Source organism: Atractosteus spatula, chromosome 17 (assembly GCF_055471065.1).
Source record: "Atractosteus spatula isolate fAtrSpa1 chromosome 17, fAtrSpa1.hap1, whole genome shotgun sequence".
Taxonomy (NCBI): domain Eukaryota; kingdom Metazoa; phylum Chordata; class Actinopteri; order Semionotiformes; family Lepisosteidae; genus Atractosteus; species Atractosteus spatula.
The window spans coordinates 11,480,929-11,498,217 of record NC_142722.1 but is presented as its reverse complement, the minus strand read 5'-3'; the positions used below and the strand labels follow the sequence as shown (position 1 = coordinate 11,498,217).

The window sequence follows — 17,289 nt, the reverse complement described above, 5'->3', positions numbered from 1 at the left end:
TCCCTCCTATGAAAGTGCACAGGATAATATGCAAAATGTTGTCGGTATGAAGCATGAATTTGCAAGTTAGCAGCCTGACAGTGTTGGGAGTGTGATTTCTTATTCAGCTTTTGCTACTTCATATTGACCAAGTTATTATTACAAGACCATATTTCCTTATAGCATGTGCCCCTCACCAGAGCAACTTGAACAATCCACAATAATACATTAAGTAATTGCTTGTATTACTGTATAGTAAGTTAATGCAAGTACATTAACAAGCAAGTGATATTCCAAAAGTCTGTCAGTTGGTGTTTATGTGAAGGGCCTTTGTAAGCAGATGAGGTAAACAGTTCCTTGGATAATTAGGAGTATTGTGGGAAGATCAAATGGTTGGACTTTTACTTGCCAAGTGCAAAATTGTTTCCTTGTTTCCACATGCATTCCGTTAACTAGCCACTCGAAAGTTGAAGGCTTTATTTTATATGTGAAAAGCAGCCAATCCCGCTGGCTTTTTCTTGGGGGTATTTAAATCTACGCATAATTATTTTCTTCCTTGAAGTAGAAGAGTCAGTTGACACTTCAGGAAGTGAAGCCAAGTCTTCTCTGTGATTGTTCTTCTTCAGTAAACTTGAAATCCTTGGTGAGCATTATCAGCAGGCACAGGAGGTGGCTTTCCAAGTTAAATACCTTAGCGCCTGGTGGGGAAAGGGGCTGTAATTTAGTTCGCGGAAGGGGAAGCTTTATAGTTGTTCATGTTTACCGCTGTCTTTTTTTTTTCCCCGTTTTGGCCCGCCCTTCGCGTGCCGTTGTGAAATGCTGCGTTTGTCTTTGCCCCTCGCTACGCTGCCACCCAGGCCGGTCGTATTTCACAAAGAGCGGGCCGGTCTCCTGCCCCTGGGTATCCCCTTGCCTGTGCGCTGTGGGAGTCGCTCCAGACGGTCTCGTCTGAGCTGTTTACTCCAGAGAAACCCGCGGTGAAGCCACGTGTGGGGCTGGCGGCATTAGTGGCAATTAAATCCAGAGATTAGGGCTGTTCTTGTTCCAGTGGGATTAAGTGGGCCTGCTAGGTGTAGAGTGACAGCAGACAACGATGCTGGTAAATAATTAAGTTCAAGGAGAGAGGGGTGTGTGGTGGCGGGAGCTCTGTGCCCACTGCCCTGTTTATACCACCCATGCGCCACCAGGAGAAGGTTTTCTATGTCTGTCTGTGTTCTCGGGGCGCAGGAGATGGCCTCGCAGGGAGGCGGGCGAAATGGCCCCCATGCCTTGGCACTCTACCAGCACGAGATCACTATGGCAGTTGAGTTGTGCCAAGAGGGCTCGCCGGTCTCCAAGCAGCAGCAGCAGCAGCAGCAGCAACAACAACAGCTACAGCAACAGCAGCACCCAACACAGCAGCAACAGCAGCACCCAACACAGCAGCAGCAGCAGCAGCATCAACATCAACATCAGCAACAACAGCAGCAACAGCATCAACAACAACAGCAGCAGCAGCAGCAGGCTGAAAGAGAGCAGCAGAGGACAAGGAGTCCTCTCATCAAAACCAGGAGCCCTGCCACCACCTGCGACAGAGAAGGTAGGATCCCATGTTCTTCTGCCCTCCTTAGCAGTACTCGGTAGTACTTACTACGCCTCCTCTGGCCAGGTTAACACTAAGCAGATAGTGTTTTGTCGGAGGGACTCAGTTGCAGAAATTTCTGAAGAAGCAAAACTCTCTAAACTAAAACTTATGGGTCCAAATGTGTATTAATTCACTCAGTTGCTGTTTTTTTCACTTTTTGCAAGTGATATGTTTTTGGGAGAAACAGTTGGATAAAAAAAAAATCGAGGCAGAATGCATTTTCTTCTAAAAGAAATGGAACCAAACTGCGTATCAGACATTGAGTGATGCCTTACAGCATTTATAAATGGGTCGATTTCTTTAAAAATTTATTAATTTTCTATTCATAGCTCGAACTTGAATTAAGATCAAGCAAAGTGAGACTGAACATACTGTATATACACGTTGATGTGTGGATTTGTTTCCTTTCAGAGCAGAACTGAAGTAGTCTTCAAAAATCGTGATTTTGTAAACAATAGCATCATGTGTCTCCTCTTCTCTGTAGAGTCTGTGCTTCCTAAAGGCTTTTCTCCTTGTAAATGATTGGGGCACACAGGTCTGTGTCCTGGCTACATGCCCTTTTCTTTAGAACCAGGTGTAACTCGGTGGAACCTTTAGCTTTAGATAGCCTGATTATTTCTTATTATATGCAGCAGCAGGAGAACTCTTGTGTGTTTTCTGTCATCAACTTATCTGTGCTCCATGTGCAGTATGTCCCACCATAACAAGAAAAATCAAGCAGTCTGCTATTTTTTAAAGGAGATGTCTTAACTGTAAATACACAGAAACAGTTGCCACCTTTTTCTATAAAACATCTCTTATTGCTCCTTCTTTTTTGCTTTTTTATAAAGTAAAAATCAGATTATGTATGGAAGAAATTGGGCCACATATGTTTAATGATGGAAAAAGAAAAATCGCAATATCTTGCCCAACACTAATCAAGTTTGACTCTGTTCCTGGGGCATTTTGTGTTAATTACGGTGTTAGAGTAGCAGCATGAGGTGTCCTTTATAGGATAGTAACCAGGAGAGTACAGAGTTGCAGGTGCATCTGATCAGCGATAGCAGTCTGTCAGTGTAGATGCTTGCTGAGAGCTCTGGACATTTTCTCAGCTCTGTGTGGCCATGTGTTCATGTTAAAGCCAAAGAAGTTGTATTCTCCAAACTCCTTTTTCCTAATGCAGGATTTTAGGTTCAGCAAGGTAAAACACTTTCTCACATTTTTTTGGATGAAACGCTCCGTATGCCTGGGTTTTACTGAACTCATGGAATTAACTGGCGCTGGCCGCCACACAGTGGCAGTCATGGAGACAGAAGTGCACTGAACGCCAACATAGCTGTAGCATCCCATTGTGCTGTTACATGAGCTCCACAGCATGTACAGGTGAACTGAGAAACCTGGCGGCGATTTTGGAGGAAGAGCCAAGTTTTCTAATTCTGGTTTAGTTTCGTTGCTCATTACAGCTCAGTGTTGGAGCCTCCCAGAAAGAGCTTTGCTGAAAGACAGTACGGGCACTTTCACTTCTCTGGATCATCGTTCTGAGATTGTGAGGCCCAGTTTGTTTTTTCTTGCCCTTGTGGCAGCTGGAGAGCTGCACATACTGTACACTTCCTTCTTGCTCAATCTGAACACACTTCAGCAAAGCAGAGGGTTGGCAAATAATAAAAGGGCATCTTGGAGCTTATTTCAACAGCCCTTGCTTTGCCAGGTCTTATTCTGTGGTGCTCAGAATTTTCTTAAAGTTGTTGCGTCCCATCAAATGGCAGTTTTTTTTAACCTACCTTTTATTTGTCACGTTTTCCCTAAACCCAGTGTACTGTTTCTCGTTTTCATTCTAAGAGTGCTCCCTGAGCCTTGCGGTTGTGCATTGAGTAATACCACTCCAGAGCTGTTTGTGTAGTTTTGGGTGCGTTGCTCTCATAATCATAAACAACTTTGTTTCCTTTCTTTAGAACATGTAACCCCCTTTTCTAGAAATGCTGGGCAGGAAGATTGCAGTGCCATTATTAGCACAAATGAAACTTATGTGGAGGGCCTGGGGCTGGGTGCATCAAACACCTGAGCTTAAATTTCCCTTTAATTTAAGTGTTTGTCACACAAAACATCTGAAGATGTGGATGTTGATCCTCCTGAACATCCACATCTGAAGTACTGAAGTTAATAAGGGCGAAGGTATCCATCCAGTTAACTAGTTAATTCATAAGCTGTTTTATGATGTTTTAAGCAGAGGATGCTTTGGCCCATCTGTCTGAGTTCTCAAAATTGTGTGACCAAGCAGTTGTTGTTTCCAGTTGAGTGGGAGACACACCAGCACCAGGCGTGAGAAAGTTATGCATGTGCTCCCCCCTTCACTCACAGACACACACTTTACAGCTTTGTTGCACTGTGCTGTACCTAAGACGTGCATTTTAAGAAAACATGTTTGCAGCAGACAGTCATATAACACTATGTGGGGTTGTTGGGATGTTTCTTTAAGAAGCTCCAATAAAAAAAAATATTTTTTTCTCCAGGCTGGTCTTAATTCCGCCCCCCTAACTCACATGCCCCTCACCCCGTGTTCCTACAGATTCGATTGTTATTGAGATGTTTGCTGGTTTTGTGTTTTTTTTTTGTGCAGTCGTGGTGTTTTTCAGTCCAACTGATGTCCTCTGTGCACAGCAGGAAGTCTGGGACAGTCTGTTCTCGCTGCACTTAAATGACATGCGATGTCATGTGGCATGTCCCTTCAAATGGACTGAAGGAGAAGGGAGTGCTAACTAGGCTGTTTGACAGGGGAACTGGAAACTGGCACACGGTGGTTTGGCACAACAGCTTCAGCAACTCCATGTTATGTTTTTGCAGTTAGCAAAGCAAGTGTCATCTGTTTTCAATAGGGGTGCGGCATTTGACACACAACAATGATGAGAATAGCTGTAGTTTGCGTGCCCGTATGTCATGACTTAAAGAGTAAACCATTAAAGACGATACTTGTCTTAGTCATTACCATGAAAGAATAAGCTCTTTTTGTAGTGGATGTGTGTGAAGGCATTTTCATATTCAAGAGAAGGATATGTATCTGTGTCCCAACAGAAATCGATGATAACGAGAGATGGCTGCAGACTCTTCTACATGGATTACGTAGGTTATTCATTTACCACCTTTATGTGTAGAGAATGTAGCACTTTTTCTTTTCTCTAGATTAAGTTTAAAGAAATAAAAAAACAACGTGTTGTTTTCATTTAATGGTTAACCCTTAAAATTGTGTTATTGTATGCACGTGTTGCAAGTTCATGCGTGGTCACCTTCCAACCAGTTTCCTGCTATGGGTAAAGAGTGGCACATTGCATTCACTGACTGGCACATTGTGTAACTCAGCTTGGGAGGAAACTGACCAGCACACCTGAAGGAAACTCCTCTTTCACCTTGAAAATGGAACCTTTTAGCATATCATCAGCACTTTGCCACCTCTCTCTGGGGAAATGTGTGGGTGATGGATCTTCTTATCCTTTCTGTATATAATAGGTTCTCCAGGATTGTCCGCCCCTTGAACTTCAATGTGGGTGTGGGCTTTCAGTGAACTCTTCATCACCACGGTTCTCTTGGACACCACCAAAGTCTCAACTTGTCCTGTTCCACTTTCTGTATTTGGCTGGGAACTTTTCAAGGGAGCTGGCTGAGAAACTGAAAGATTGGCAAAAGACGTTACCTCAACACAGCGCGTCGGCTGTTACAGAACTATTCAGGCGCAAAATTAAGGAGTGGTCCTTACTTCCACTTTGAACAATCTGTTGACAAACTCCCCACTCTGGAGTAAACAAAATGGATGGGTGGCTTGCTGGGAAAACTGGAAATACTGGGTTTTAAATTTTAAATCGTGGAAATAATTGAAAACATTAATGAAAAAGACAACACGAAGAGGGATACAGGATCTAGTGATGGCTTAGCATTAAGTCAAAGGAAGTAACATTTACAGATCATATCCAACCATCATTGCTATGTGAAGTAAAATCATTAGCTCCCTTGATAAATGAGAGCAGTGTTTGGGCCCACAGGCCTTCTGTAACGCTCTTTAGCTCTTTCTGGTGTCCAGCCGTAAACGTTAAACACAAACACTACCTCAACTTGCTGCATCATCTGAAGGTGGAACATGAAATGCTGCTTTAACGACTTACCTCTTCAGTTCCTCCAGGCATCCTATTTTACTTTTTTGCTTTTGCATAGTTAGTTTTCTCGAAGGGGTCATTGCATCAACAGAAAAGCAAATCCTCAAGATAACACTGAAGAAGACAGATGTGGAAACGTCTGTTCTTCTCCATTTTTCTTCTCCTTTTTCTGTGGATTTGGTCTCCAGTGAGATGAGTCATTTCAAGGTCCTGCTGTTACAGGGGGCCTTCTGAGTATTCAGTTTGCCAGCTGCAGTGACTCAGATCACTTCAGCAGATGTTAAACATTATTTATTTTCTGTTCCTGGTTCTGTTTGGTAATTTTCATACCAGCTTTGGTAAAAAAAAAAAATAGCTTCATTACTCTAAATGGATCTCTTCTCATATGTTGATGTTTAAACAGTGACTTGAGAGCTCTTGAGAGTGAGTGATCTTGAACTGCTGCTCCTCCTCTTCTAGATAAACCCCGGTCCTTCTCTCCTCATGCCGAAGGGAAGCGACAGGTTGCAGAGCCGGATTTCAGGCCTACGAACCTGAGCAGGCCCTCGCTGTCACCGTTCCAGCACTCCCCTAGGGAAATGGCCAAGCTCTCCTCTCACCTCGAACCACACTTATTGCACTATAACCCAGGTGAGTCGCCTTTCCAATAAAGTGCATCTCCTCCCTCTGCTCCTGTCTCTCCCTCTCCCCTCTCTCTAGTTCTCTATTTTTCTGCTTCTCCATCTGCCTCTTTCTCTTCCTTCGTGGTCTCCATCCTCGCCTTCTTCATTTCCCCCTTCTCTCCCAGCCTCCTCCTCCTCTCCCAGTTTCTCCTTCTGTCCTTCTCCTCTTCCTCCTCTCTGCTCTTCCTTTTCCCTAAGGTTTCAGTTTGTCATGCCCGCCGGCCTGTGTGTTGTGTTTGCAGGTTTCCCGTCGTCTCCTCACCCGGCCATGCCCTCGAACCCGCAGCAGGAGAGCGGGCGTCTAGCAGCCATCAGGCCCCTCCACATCCCCGAGCCCCCCCCGCTCATCTCCTCCGGCAAGTCTGGGGGCTCCATCACAGAGGTAACCTGTCCACCTGTACGCACTTTCCACTGCTGTCTAAGGTTAGAACCAAGCAGTGGCCATTCACTATTTCATATACAGAATGAAATACGGCCAGCAGCTTTATAACCCTGCCACTCACAACTGCCAGCCCACTGGAGCTCAGCAGGTCTGAGCCTGGTCAGTACCTGGATGGGAGACCTCCTGGGAAAGCTGAGGGTGCTGAGGGAAGAGGTGTTAGGGGGACCAGTAGAGGGCGCTCTCCCTGCAGTCTGTGTGGGTCCTAATGCTCCAGTACAGCAATATAGTGATAAAAATCCCAGGGTGTTTCTTGAGTGTAAGTGTAAGGATTGTTATTAAGTGCTCATGTATTGTAGAAATGCTCGCTTCAAAATATTTTCAGTAAGGGGTGCAGCACATTTTGTGTAGTATACATCATACTTGACAGAGGAAGCATGCTTGAATTTAGTTTGCAAAGACAACATCACATTGACTTAAATGTTACCTAGTGTAAGTGTTTCATGGCTGTGTAAGAATTAACTAAACACCTGACACAACTGATAGGTCTACATATATACTCGCACTGTTAAATAAACAGTGTAAACAATGACTGTTGACACACAGAGCTCTTGAATGCTTAGGATATGCAGTATATTCTTCACAATGCTTTTTGTTGTTTTAGGGTACTCCTGTGCAGCTCTACAGCTCCGCATACAGGTCTGAGCTTGGGAAAGTTCCTGCTGGAGCACTGCCAATGGGGATACCCAGGATCGACCCCAAAAAACTGGGTGAGATATCCAGTATAACAGGCATGTGTGGTTCCGCTAGATGTCATAGGATAAAGTCAGCTGTACTGTTTTTCTTTTCTCTCTTTCCTTGTCACCCCTTTTGCTCCCCTTCACGCAACCTTTGCTCATCTGATTCTGGTTCACTATGTGTTCCCGTTGTCATGTCTGCCCTTGTGCTGCTCTGCCTCAAATCTTGCGATCACCATCTCGAAAGAACTCTGGGCCTCAGTCACGCTTGGTGCTTTTCCATCTTGCCTGAAAATGGACTCTTCTGAATTTGTTCTATCTTTGCCATTCTGTTTTTGTCGTTGTTGTTCCCGTTTTACGTTTTGTAAAGCGAGTGGAGATGTTGGTGTTTAAGGACGCGGTGTAAAAGGTGAGTTTTGTTGTCTCATTTTCCTTTCTCTTTTTTTGGGATGCTATGTCCTTCCCCTTGCAGCCGTGCCCTTCCCGCTGGTGAAGCAGGAGCAGCTCTCTCCACGCAGCCAGACGAGCCAAGCGGAAAACCTCAGCACATCGGGCTCAGCGCACGAAGTCTCCATCATGAGAGGTACGACACTGCTTCTCTTCCATTTCCTCTGCTCCTTGTGCATCTAAAACGAGCTCTGGGCTCAGAAATCTCTCACGGCTTTCGAGTTTCCTCATCAGCCTTCCGTGCAAGAAAGAGGCAGTCACCTGGAGGCAGGTTGCTGAAATCCCTCCTTACAGCTTGACCATAGTGCCAGAGGTTTAACTGTGCTCTTTAATGTCATGACTCTGAGAAACGTCCAAGAAAAACCTCTCTGTGAAAATAAAAATGAACAACACATGGGTTGCAGTGAGGGAGGGATGCCATGGCCTGTGTTTGAACCTGCAGCCTGTGTGCTGTAATATTTCCCCTGCACGGCTCTGAGCCAAGGCTTTTCCCAGAGAAACCACTCTGGAGCCCAAGGGATGGGCTCGTGTGTCAGTACAGATTACAAGATAAGGAGACGCTGGGCAGGGAGGAAGTTCGCCTTCAGCTTTGTTGGCTGTTTAAATCTCTTTAATGAAAATTAAAAAGGAAGGGACAGAGTATCACCACCACTGCCTGCCTCCCCCCCCCCTCAGAACAATAAAGGCGGCACACAAGGCGTGCTGCGCTCGCTGCCACGAGCTATGAAACACAAGCGCGCGGATGGCAGGGGCCATGCGTGAATCGCATAGAATCCCTTCTGAGATTGGAATCGCTTCTGTGTTTTTATTATGCCCCCCCCCGAACCTTCTTGGAATTGAAGGAGCAGGTTAAATCAGCAGCAATTTTAAACTCTGGTTTCCTTCCGGAGGATTACCTGGACATTTTAGATGCCCAAGTTGCCCTGTTTTGAACCAAAACATACAGGTTGATTTTTAAAAAAATGTTTTTAAATTTAAGTAAAAACGAAAGCGGTGGTGTTGACCTGTTCCGTTCTCTCAGTGTTGCTGAACCCGATTTGAGTTTCTTTTTCACTGGAGCCGTTGTTGAAATTAGCTTTAAAATGCCTTGTTCCTGCCAGCAGCGTTTCTGAAGGAAAGGTGGGGCCTGGTCACGAATGAGACAGGAGACCAGGAAGGGAAACCACTTGGCTGGTGTAAAATGTTTTTGGTGGACCCCCGTAGGTGACACTCTTCCCCCGGGACCACATCATTTCAAATAAGTGCACCAGTATGGTGACCGGGAGACTGGTGGCCTTCCTTTAGATGAGACATTAACTCAATGACTTGAGTATCTGAACATTGAAGATCCTGTGGTTTTGTTCACAGGAGTAGGAATGTCCTGCGTATTTTCCTTCTTGGGCTTAGGCAATTCTCAATTTCTCACTTCTCCATTGGTGTAGTTGGTCTACCAGTTTCACCTGGTATCACCTAGATGGGGCTGAAGTGGGCGCCTTCTTATACTGTATATATTGCTCTTTGGGGATGAAAAGTGCTGTACAAATTTGTCATTGATTATTTTTCAACCGCAACAGCAACATTATGTATGTTACTCTAGCTACGTTACAACATGAAGTTTTTCTTTGTCCTTAGTAACAGGAAGAAAAGCTCAAAAGAGACTTGTGAGCCGACAAGCTGTTGGCAGTACAACCTGTCTAGGTATTGTGTTAGCCATACACTGTAAACGATTGCTTGGGAATGGGAATAATACTGGAGAAACCACAGAAAGCTTGTTTCGCCACCTGGCCTCTTGCTGACAGACTCATCCACGGGGTGTTGTTCCAGGTTCTGCCATCCTGGCAATGCAGGGGGGAAGCATCACCAAAGGCATTCCGGGCACTCGAATCCATCAGGAAGCTCCCATCACGTGCAGAGGAGGATCCATCACTCAGGTAAGGTGCAAGGAGGCAGTGGGCTCAATGAATGTAAAAGACGTTCAGCATGGCCGTGGGTCACCTGGTCTCTCCATTCATCTCCTCTGTAGTAAAACGCCGTGTTGGCGCTCTGATTAGGGGGGTTATGTGTCTGGGGCCCAGGTGTTCACTGCATTTTGTCACAGGAACCGCAGTCTCCTGAAGAGGAGATCAAAGCCGACTTGCCTTCTGTGCTTCTGAAAGTGCTGGCTGAGGGCACTTTGTGGCTCCCAAAGTTTTCGGAAATTCAATCCTAAAATCAGGAGATAATTGAAATCCGCATTGAGCTTTTCAAAAGTTTTTAGTACAGGTCATGGTTTTATGTACATGATACCTGCCTGATGATGTCTAGTGATTGTAAATTCAAGTGAACTGTTAATGTTTTTTAAAGGTTAAATTAAAGGAATAATTTTGCTTAATTCAGTCCAGTGCATAGAATAATTGTTTGAGTGTGTAATAGTGATGGGTGTGGGAAAGGGATGGGAAAACGTCGTCGTGTTGAAAAGAGGCTTGGGGCGATGCGTCGGGAGAGCGTTCGGAGGCAGGCACTGTGACACGTGGGAGTGAAAAACAGCTGCTTGACCTTAGCCAGCTTGCATGGCATAACCACGCAATCACACCGTATCTCCGTCCCCATGGCAACGGAGAGATCCTGCCTGCCTCAGCCCCCTTTTCATCCCAGCCCAGCGGCTGATGTGCGCCGCGAGTGTGTTTTGGAAGAGAGCTCCCCGCGTCACAGCTGCGCGATGAGGGGGTGGAGGCAATTTTCTACCCAAACGGGCAGTTAGGCAAATGAAAACACGTTTGCTTGGGGGGGGGGGGGGAGGCAAATCACGTGGTCATTTTGTTATTTGACTTAATCTCCGGTGATTTCAGTGAGCAGTGATACAGGCTTAAGTAGAGATAAGCTACATGAGATGTTTTTACGTCCTTGTTAATACTCCTGAAAGGAGATAGAGAGAAGGCTCAGATTCTAGGCAATGAAAACAGTATGTCTTGGCTGTATGGGCCCAGGCTGAAGCCAGTTCTTACTTGCAGGCAGGCAAATCTACCTCAGGGAAGTATCTTAATCAAACCTAAAGGTATGTGATCTCTGGAGATGTGTGGGGAAAAAAGGCAATGCTGTAATGTGTTTACAGCAGTTTGGGAAAATGAGGACCGGGTATCAATCAGGGCAGGTAGAGCATCTCTCTGCAGCTCTGTTCACCCAGAGTCATACAGTCTAAATTGACCTCAGAGGTAGCACCAGCCTGATCCTCAAAAGTCATAAATCATTTTAACAAGCAGCTGTTACTTTAGTTTTGTAAAGCTGGGTCTTTTCCTTCTGTATGTACTAATATGAGGGAAAGAAACAAAACTGAAGATTAAGAATGTGAGCATCCCACTCTGCACTTGCATTTAGCATGTAAATATCCACTTAATTGATTTAGATATCTAATTTGTCTCCACAAAACTTACACCACGGGAGATACCCTTTGTCTGACTTTTTGACATTCCTTGACCTCAGATGTATAGTACCTTGTTTAATATTTGAAATGACATCCAAAATGGTTATAGAATGTGGGGCTCTATGCTTTGTCACTTTTTCTGAAGCAGAAAGTTGTAGTATGACTCCAGCGCAGGCTAACACTTAAAATAAGACTCTTCTCCAATATTTTCATCAAAATTCTGTTTTATGCTGTAATGACAGAGTTCCTTGAACAACAGCGACTGAGGTGCACTGTTTGTATCTTAGGTAAGGTTCTACGTGGTGTAAAGAAAAGATGTTTGAATTGCTTAAGTGTTTTGTTTTGTTTAACTTGAAGGGGACTCCAGCTGAGGTTTTGTACAAAAGCACGATTACGAGGCTGATAGAAGACAGCCCCAGCAGAGCTGAGCGCGCCAGGGAGGAGGCCTTGTCCAAAGGGCACGTCATCTACGAAGGCATCAGTGGCCATATCCTGTCGTATGATGGTGAGTGAGGGGTCAGGCAACTGCTGGGATTGTAACAGGACTGTCACCAGAGTCCATACTGTGAACCTGGTTTAAAATTAGAGATCCATATTGCGGACGCCACCTAGAGGACAGTTCTTCAATTATATGGTAGCAGTCAACTGTCCTTTTGTCTGAAAATCTTAAATTTAAAACGGAAAAGCCTGTTGTTTTTTTTTGTTTGCAAAATAAATGAGGTTCTTCCGCTGTTAAAGTTAGGGGTTTACAGTTCAGTTTAGCACAATGTGTTGCTGCGCAGAGCTGTGATCTGTAGATTAAAGAGAAAGCCCTGCAGGCCTTGTACTGTATTTCTGAATGACTTTCCCTCACTTTGTTTTACACTTTGCACAGTTCCGGGCTTCAGAAACACTTTGCAGCAGCTCAGTAGTCCCGTCCTGTGGGAGTTATTATTCTGACACAGCAGAAATTGGTCTGCTATGGCTTTCCCTTCCCTTTGAATCTTGTTCATTAGCCATCACGAAATTCCCTGCCATTACCAAGACGCAGAGACACACTCAAGTTGTCAAGGAGCGTTTGTCAATTCTATATCAAGACATATTTCACGCAGGTCTGCTCATCATCTGTGTCTCTACTGTAATACTGCATCCTTTCCTGCTGTTCTCCAGCTGTAGCCACCCCTGGTCAGTCGTCCAATCACAAGGCTGCGTTTGCCCCCTCAGTGTTGTGATTGGCTCGTGTCTCTCTGCAGGGGCTCCTGGGCAGAACTCTAAAGAAGAAGGCAGGGGTTCCGGAACACCGGGCGAGATCCCTGGGCTGAAGCGGCCCTATGACGTAATGGAAGGGGGAATCGCCCGGGGGCTGCCCATCCGGGACGCCATGGCCGCTGTTAACTGTGAAGGTACAAGCAGCGCAGTCTGTAGCCCAAGCAGCCAACTCAGGCTCTTTTAGATTTAATTGGACAGTATCTGGTGTGAAATAATCCATGAAATTATAACATCCTAGGTCAAAAGAGCGAATTTGATTGTGCTTCTTGTGAAAGCCGCACAAAAATATCCCATTTTTAATATTTAAATTTAATGGTATTTCCCAGCCATCTTGTGCTCGGGCTGGATGAGTGTCCAGAGATGGGCATTCCGTTCTCTTGAGAAACAAGTAAAGGTTTATTCCATGCTGAAAAGAAAAGAGAGGTTTTGGAAACATTGTGTCTCTTTTCTTTGCCTTTCAGCAGGGAATAAACCTTAACTTGTTCCTTTGCAGCCTGCACATGCTGATGGAGTTCCCTACTTGAATTGTATTCTTGTGTGTTTTGATGGCTTGGCTTGGGGAAGTGTCAATGGCTTTTCTTGCTGTGTTGATCAGGTCTTATTGGGAGAGCCCTGCCGCAGGACCGCCACAGCCCACACCCCTTCAAGGACACCCATCTTATTCCAGGCTCCATCTCGCAAGGTCAGCAACTAACAGCGCTCGCCGTCCCCCACGCCACTGTCCATCCTGCACACGCCCCTCTCATACTGCACACACTGCTGTCACACGACACACCGCTCTCAGTACTGTATTGATCCTGGTCATCTGTGCAGTCAGAAGAAGAAGAAGGCAGAAAACGCAACCCTAAAACCAAGTCCAGGTGCAATCTGGACTAATTGACTTGTGCACAAAATCTTCTGTCAATTCATTTGACCAAAAAAATAGTCTAGTGTTCTCAAAAAACAAAGAACAAAATTAGATTTAAATGTGCCACTGACCTAACATTAACGTCCTCATACGGTGGGTGATGGAGGGTTAGAATTTACTTTAAAAGTTGAAAAGGACTAGCAGCCCTCAGCTGTGCCTCGTGGATTCACTGCTGACTTCACTGCTGTTCATGAGCAAACCAGCAGCTACAGAAACTAAAGCGACAGCATTGTTCACGGTTGCCTGTCACGTTCGCATCTGGTGTCCCCGGTTGAATTCCTCCTTGAGCAGCGGCTGACGGGCGCCGTGTTTCCCCAGGGGTACCTCGTCACATGGAGCCCCCAGAGGAGTACATGCGGAGAGAGGCCAAGCAGCTGAAGCGCGAGAGCTCCCCGCCGCGGGGCCCGCCGCCCGACGCCCTGAAGGGCCGCGCCCACGACGGCCTCGCTGCCCTCAAGCTCCCGGGAGGGCCGCACGAGGGCCTCATGGCTACGGTGAAGGAGCCCGGGAGGTCCATCCACGAGATCCCGCGGGAAGAGCTGCGGCAGATCCCGGAGGTATCGGCGAAGCCTGCCAAGGAGGGATCCATTACGCAGGTGCGCCTGGGTCGCCCACGGCCGCTGGAGTCGCATTCGCAGCTCGTTACCCAGCTTCTCGTAAGTCGACAAACCGACCATCGAGATGAAGCCCCAGGCAGTAACGCATTTCTGTTTAACCTCTCAGGGAAAGGTGCCCAGGAGCCCGCGCTTTGTATCGGACATGTTTTGTTCGTGTCGGGTGGCTGCAGGGCGTCTCGTTTTTGCAGCCCTGGGCGTGACGCCGGCACCTTGTTTTCCCAGGGCACGCCGATGAAGCACGAGGGCGGGGGCAAGCGGCACGACGTGCGTTCCATCATCGGGTCGTCCTCGCGCTCCTACCCGGCCCTCCAGCACCACGCCGAGCGGGCCCGCTACGAGGAGGGCCTCAAGGGCCGGCCCGGCTCGGGCGTGGGCTCGGCTGGCTCCATCAGCCGCGGGTCGCCAGTCATCATCGGCGAGCCGGGGAAGGCCCACGGCAGCCCCCTCGCCTACGAGGACCACAAGGGGTCCCTGCGCGCCGCCTTCTCCGGGCACGCGCACCGCGGCTCGCCCGTCTCTTCCAGGGACTCCGCCTCGCGCCAGCACGACGGTAGGGGCCCTCCAGCTTTTCCCGCCTTTCCTTTAGTGTGCTCGCTTGCTCAGAGGTTGTTCCTGCTTGTTTTTCTTTTCCTCAGTTGTGTCGGTTAAGGGTTTTTCTCTTCCCAGCCACAGGCCATGATTTGTGCAACAGGTTCTTGGTTAGTTAGGAAGTAAAGTGATAGAAGACACAACAATTGCTGCAATTCCTGTAGTGCTCACCCACAAACGTTTATTTATTTATGCCCACAAAAATGTTTTTATTTGCCTTCTCTCTGTGTCACCTTGTTAGACTGCATCCGTTTCTTTTTTCCATTTTCTGCGAGGGTTAATAGTAAGATACCCTTGGAAAAAGCTTTTTCCAATGGATGAGGCAATTAGTGATTTTGTGTTTTTAATCGTTTGTTTCCCTTGATCATGGCAGTGTATGTACAGTATCGTTTCCTGCAGTCCCTAAGAATTAGAATCATTCTATCAATGCCTTAAGAATTATCCCTGGATAGATCAGATACACACTTCTAAATACTGGAAAACCTCTTCAGCTAAAAGAAAAAAGCATTTAATAAAGGTGCTGTGTAATTTAATAATAATATGGGAATTTTTGCCCATAAGCAGGTGGGAATTGCTAATGCTCTTTAGGATGTGTAATGCTGCAGTCTAACTTTCTGACGGAGTTGTTCGCTGGCTGCTGTTCTTTCCCCACAGGCGGTGGGATGGGCTCAGGAAAGGCTCCGCCCCAGGAGAGAAAGGCCACGCCCACTCCGCGAGAGATGAGTGCCACCAAGTCCCCACTGACAGGGGTCCCGGAGCACCACGCCTCCCTGGCCTCCTATGAGCGGCTACTACAGGGCGCAGGGGCAGCAGACATCTACCGTGGGCAGATCCCCCTGACCTTTGACCCTGCGACGCTGCCTAGGGGCATCCCCATTGACCCAGGTACAATTTAGATTGATAGCAGAAGCATTCAAACAGTAAACGCTTTGAGAAGCCACCTTTTCTATATAAAATAAAGTTTTTTATTATTATTATTATTATTATTATTATTATTATTAAACCTTCGTCAAAACGTCCTATTGATGCAAGCTACTTTAAGAATTGGAAAGACATTAAGACCTGTTAAATAGGTGACTACTACCATCATTGGGCATTTGCCCTACAACATCATTTGGCCGAGAAAGCACCTTTTTTTTAATCAGCACACGGTTTTCTTCAGCGCTCCTCATCTGTGTAGCGTCGACACTTAAAATAAAATCGTGCTTTTGTGTTATTGTCAAAAAGCAAAAAAAAAAACAAGAACTTTTAATCGACTGGATCCATTAAAAGGAGCCAGCTTTGTAAATCACAAATGAAAAGACAGGTGCAAGTGGATAAATGAGTCTTTAGGGGAAAGAGAGATTAAAATAGGAATGGACAGCCCAGTAAGCTACGCTGGTCAGTGCAGGTGTGGGGTTGGAAACCGCTGCGCGTGTCCCAGCCTGAGCCCTCCTTGTCGCCTTCTTGTAACCAGCTGCCTATTACCTGCCACGGCACCTCGCCCCGGGCCCCGGCTACGCTCATCCTTACCCCCCTTATCTGATCCGGGGGTTCCCCGAGACGGCCGCCCTGGAGAACAGGCAGACCATCCTGAACGACTACATCACCTCCCAGCAGATGCACCATGCCGCCGCCGCCATGGCCCAGCGGGCGGACCTGCTGCGCGGCCTGTCGCCGCGGGAACAGGCCCTGGCCCTCAGCTACTCGGCAGCGCCTCGGGGTAGGGAATGCCCCCCTCCCCCCCCCCTCCTGGGGCAGATTGGATCCTGCGCTAAAATACTGGCGCGAGGCATGGAGTCTGCAGTCTAGGGAGGGGTCACAAAAGATTTAAAAAGTGTATTCTTAAATTGAAATTGCATATTCAGGCAATGATATGGTGTGCGTTTCGTTAGTGAGGCTGCTTAGTTTTCCTTCATTTTCCGTTTTGTATTGTAGATGTCTGCTTTCTTTATAGTGAGAGAAATGAAATTATAACAGATGAGTACTGGAACCAGCAGTGTTTTTAATCCATCTCAGTATAATTATTATATAGTGTGATTATTATACAGTACATTATCTCCGTAAGAGTTCTTCTCTTTCGTGCAGAGTCCTTTATACTTCAGGATTAAATACATGTTAAATTACCGTTTTGTCAATGTAACACTGTAACTGTTTCACAGCCCGCGTTGGCAGCTCAGATTGTGTACAGTAGGTCTCTTAACATTGCTGTCCTGCTGTTCAGGGATGCACTCAACACTGTAAAGTTCTGTGTGTTTCTGTGTGCAGGCATCATCGATTTGTCTCAGGTACCACATCTGCCTGTGCTGGTCCCACCTTCTGCTGGGGCGTCCAGTTCCCCTATGGATCGCATCACCTACATCCCAGGAGCCCCAAGTCCCTTTGCAAGCCGGACCTACGCTACCCCACCCATCTCTCCAGGTAGGGGCCCCAGCAGGACATTCTGACACCCAAATTAAGAGACCGCAAGGGCGAGACTGCTTGGGTGGAATACTGTAAAAACGGATCAGGTCAGGGACATCCAGCTTAGTGGCTTTCTCCAAATAAAAACAGTTACCTTTCAAAACAAAGAAAAAACAGAGAGAACAGTTTCTAAATCCTTTTATTTCTATGCGTTCATGA

The 17,289-nt window shown here is 46.6% G+C and overlaps 1 protein-coding gene across 1 annotated transcript in view; it reads left to right on the top strand.

Moving 5' to 3' along the window:
• Positions 1–17,289, top strand: part of ncor2 (nuclear receptor corepressor 2) — a 179,667-nt gene that overhangs the window by 143,758 nt on the left and 18,620 nt on the right. The window contains exons 23-37 of the mRNA XM_088935499.1: positions 1,207–1,558; positions 4,652–4,699; positions 6,184–6,354; positions 6,629–6,768; positions 7,430–7,535; positions 7,975–8,085; positions 9,753–9,859; positions 11,686–11,833; positions 12,561–12,710; positions 13,172–13,258; positions 13,802–14,139; positions 14,323–14,650; positions 15,343–15,573; positions 16,145–16,390; positions 16,936–17,088. Coding sequence (XP_088791625.1) covers positions 1,207–1,558; positions 4,652–4,699; positions 6,184–6,354; positions 6,629–6,768; positions 7,430–7,535; positions 7,975–8,085; positions 9,753–9,859; positions 11,686–11,833; positions 12,561–12,710; positions 13,172–13,258; positions 13,802–14,139; positions 14,323–14,650; positions 15,343–15,573; positions 16,145–16,390; positions 16,936–17,088 — 2,716 coding nt within the window. The remainder of the gene's footprint in view (positions 1–1,206; positions 1,559–4,651; positions 4,700–6,183; positions 6,355–6,628; positions 6,769–7,429; positions 7,536–7,974; positions 8,086–9,752; positions 9,860–11,685; positions 11,834–12,560; positions 12,711–13,171; positions 13,259–13,801; positions 14,140–14,322; positions 14,651–15,342; positions 15,574–16,144; positions 16,391–16,935; positions 17,089–17,289) is intronic.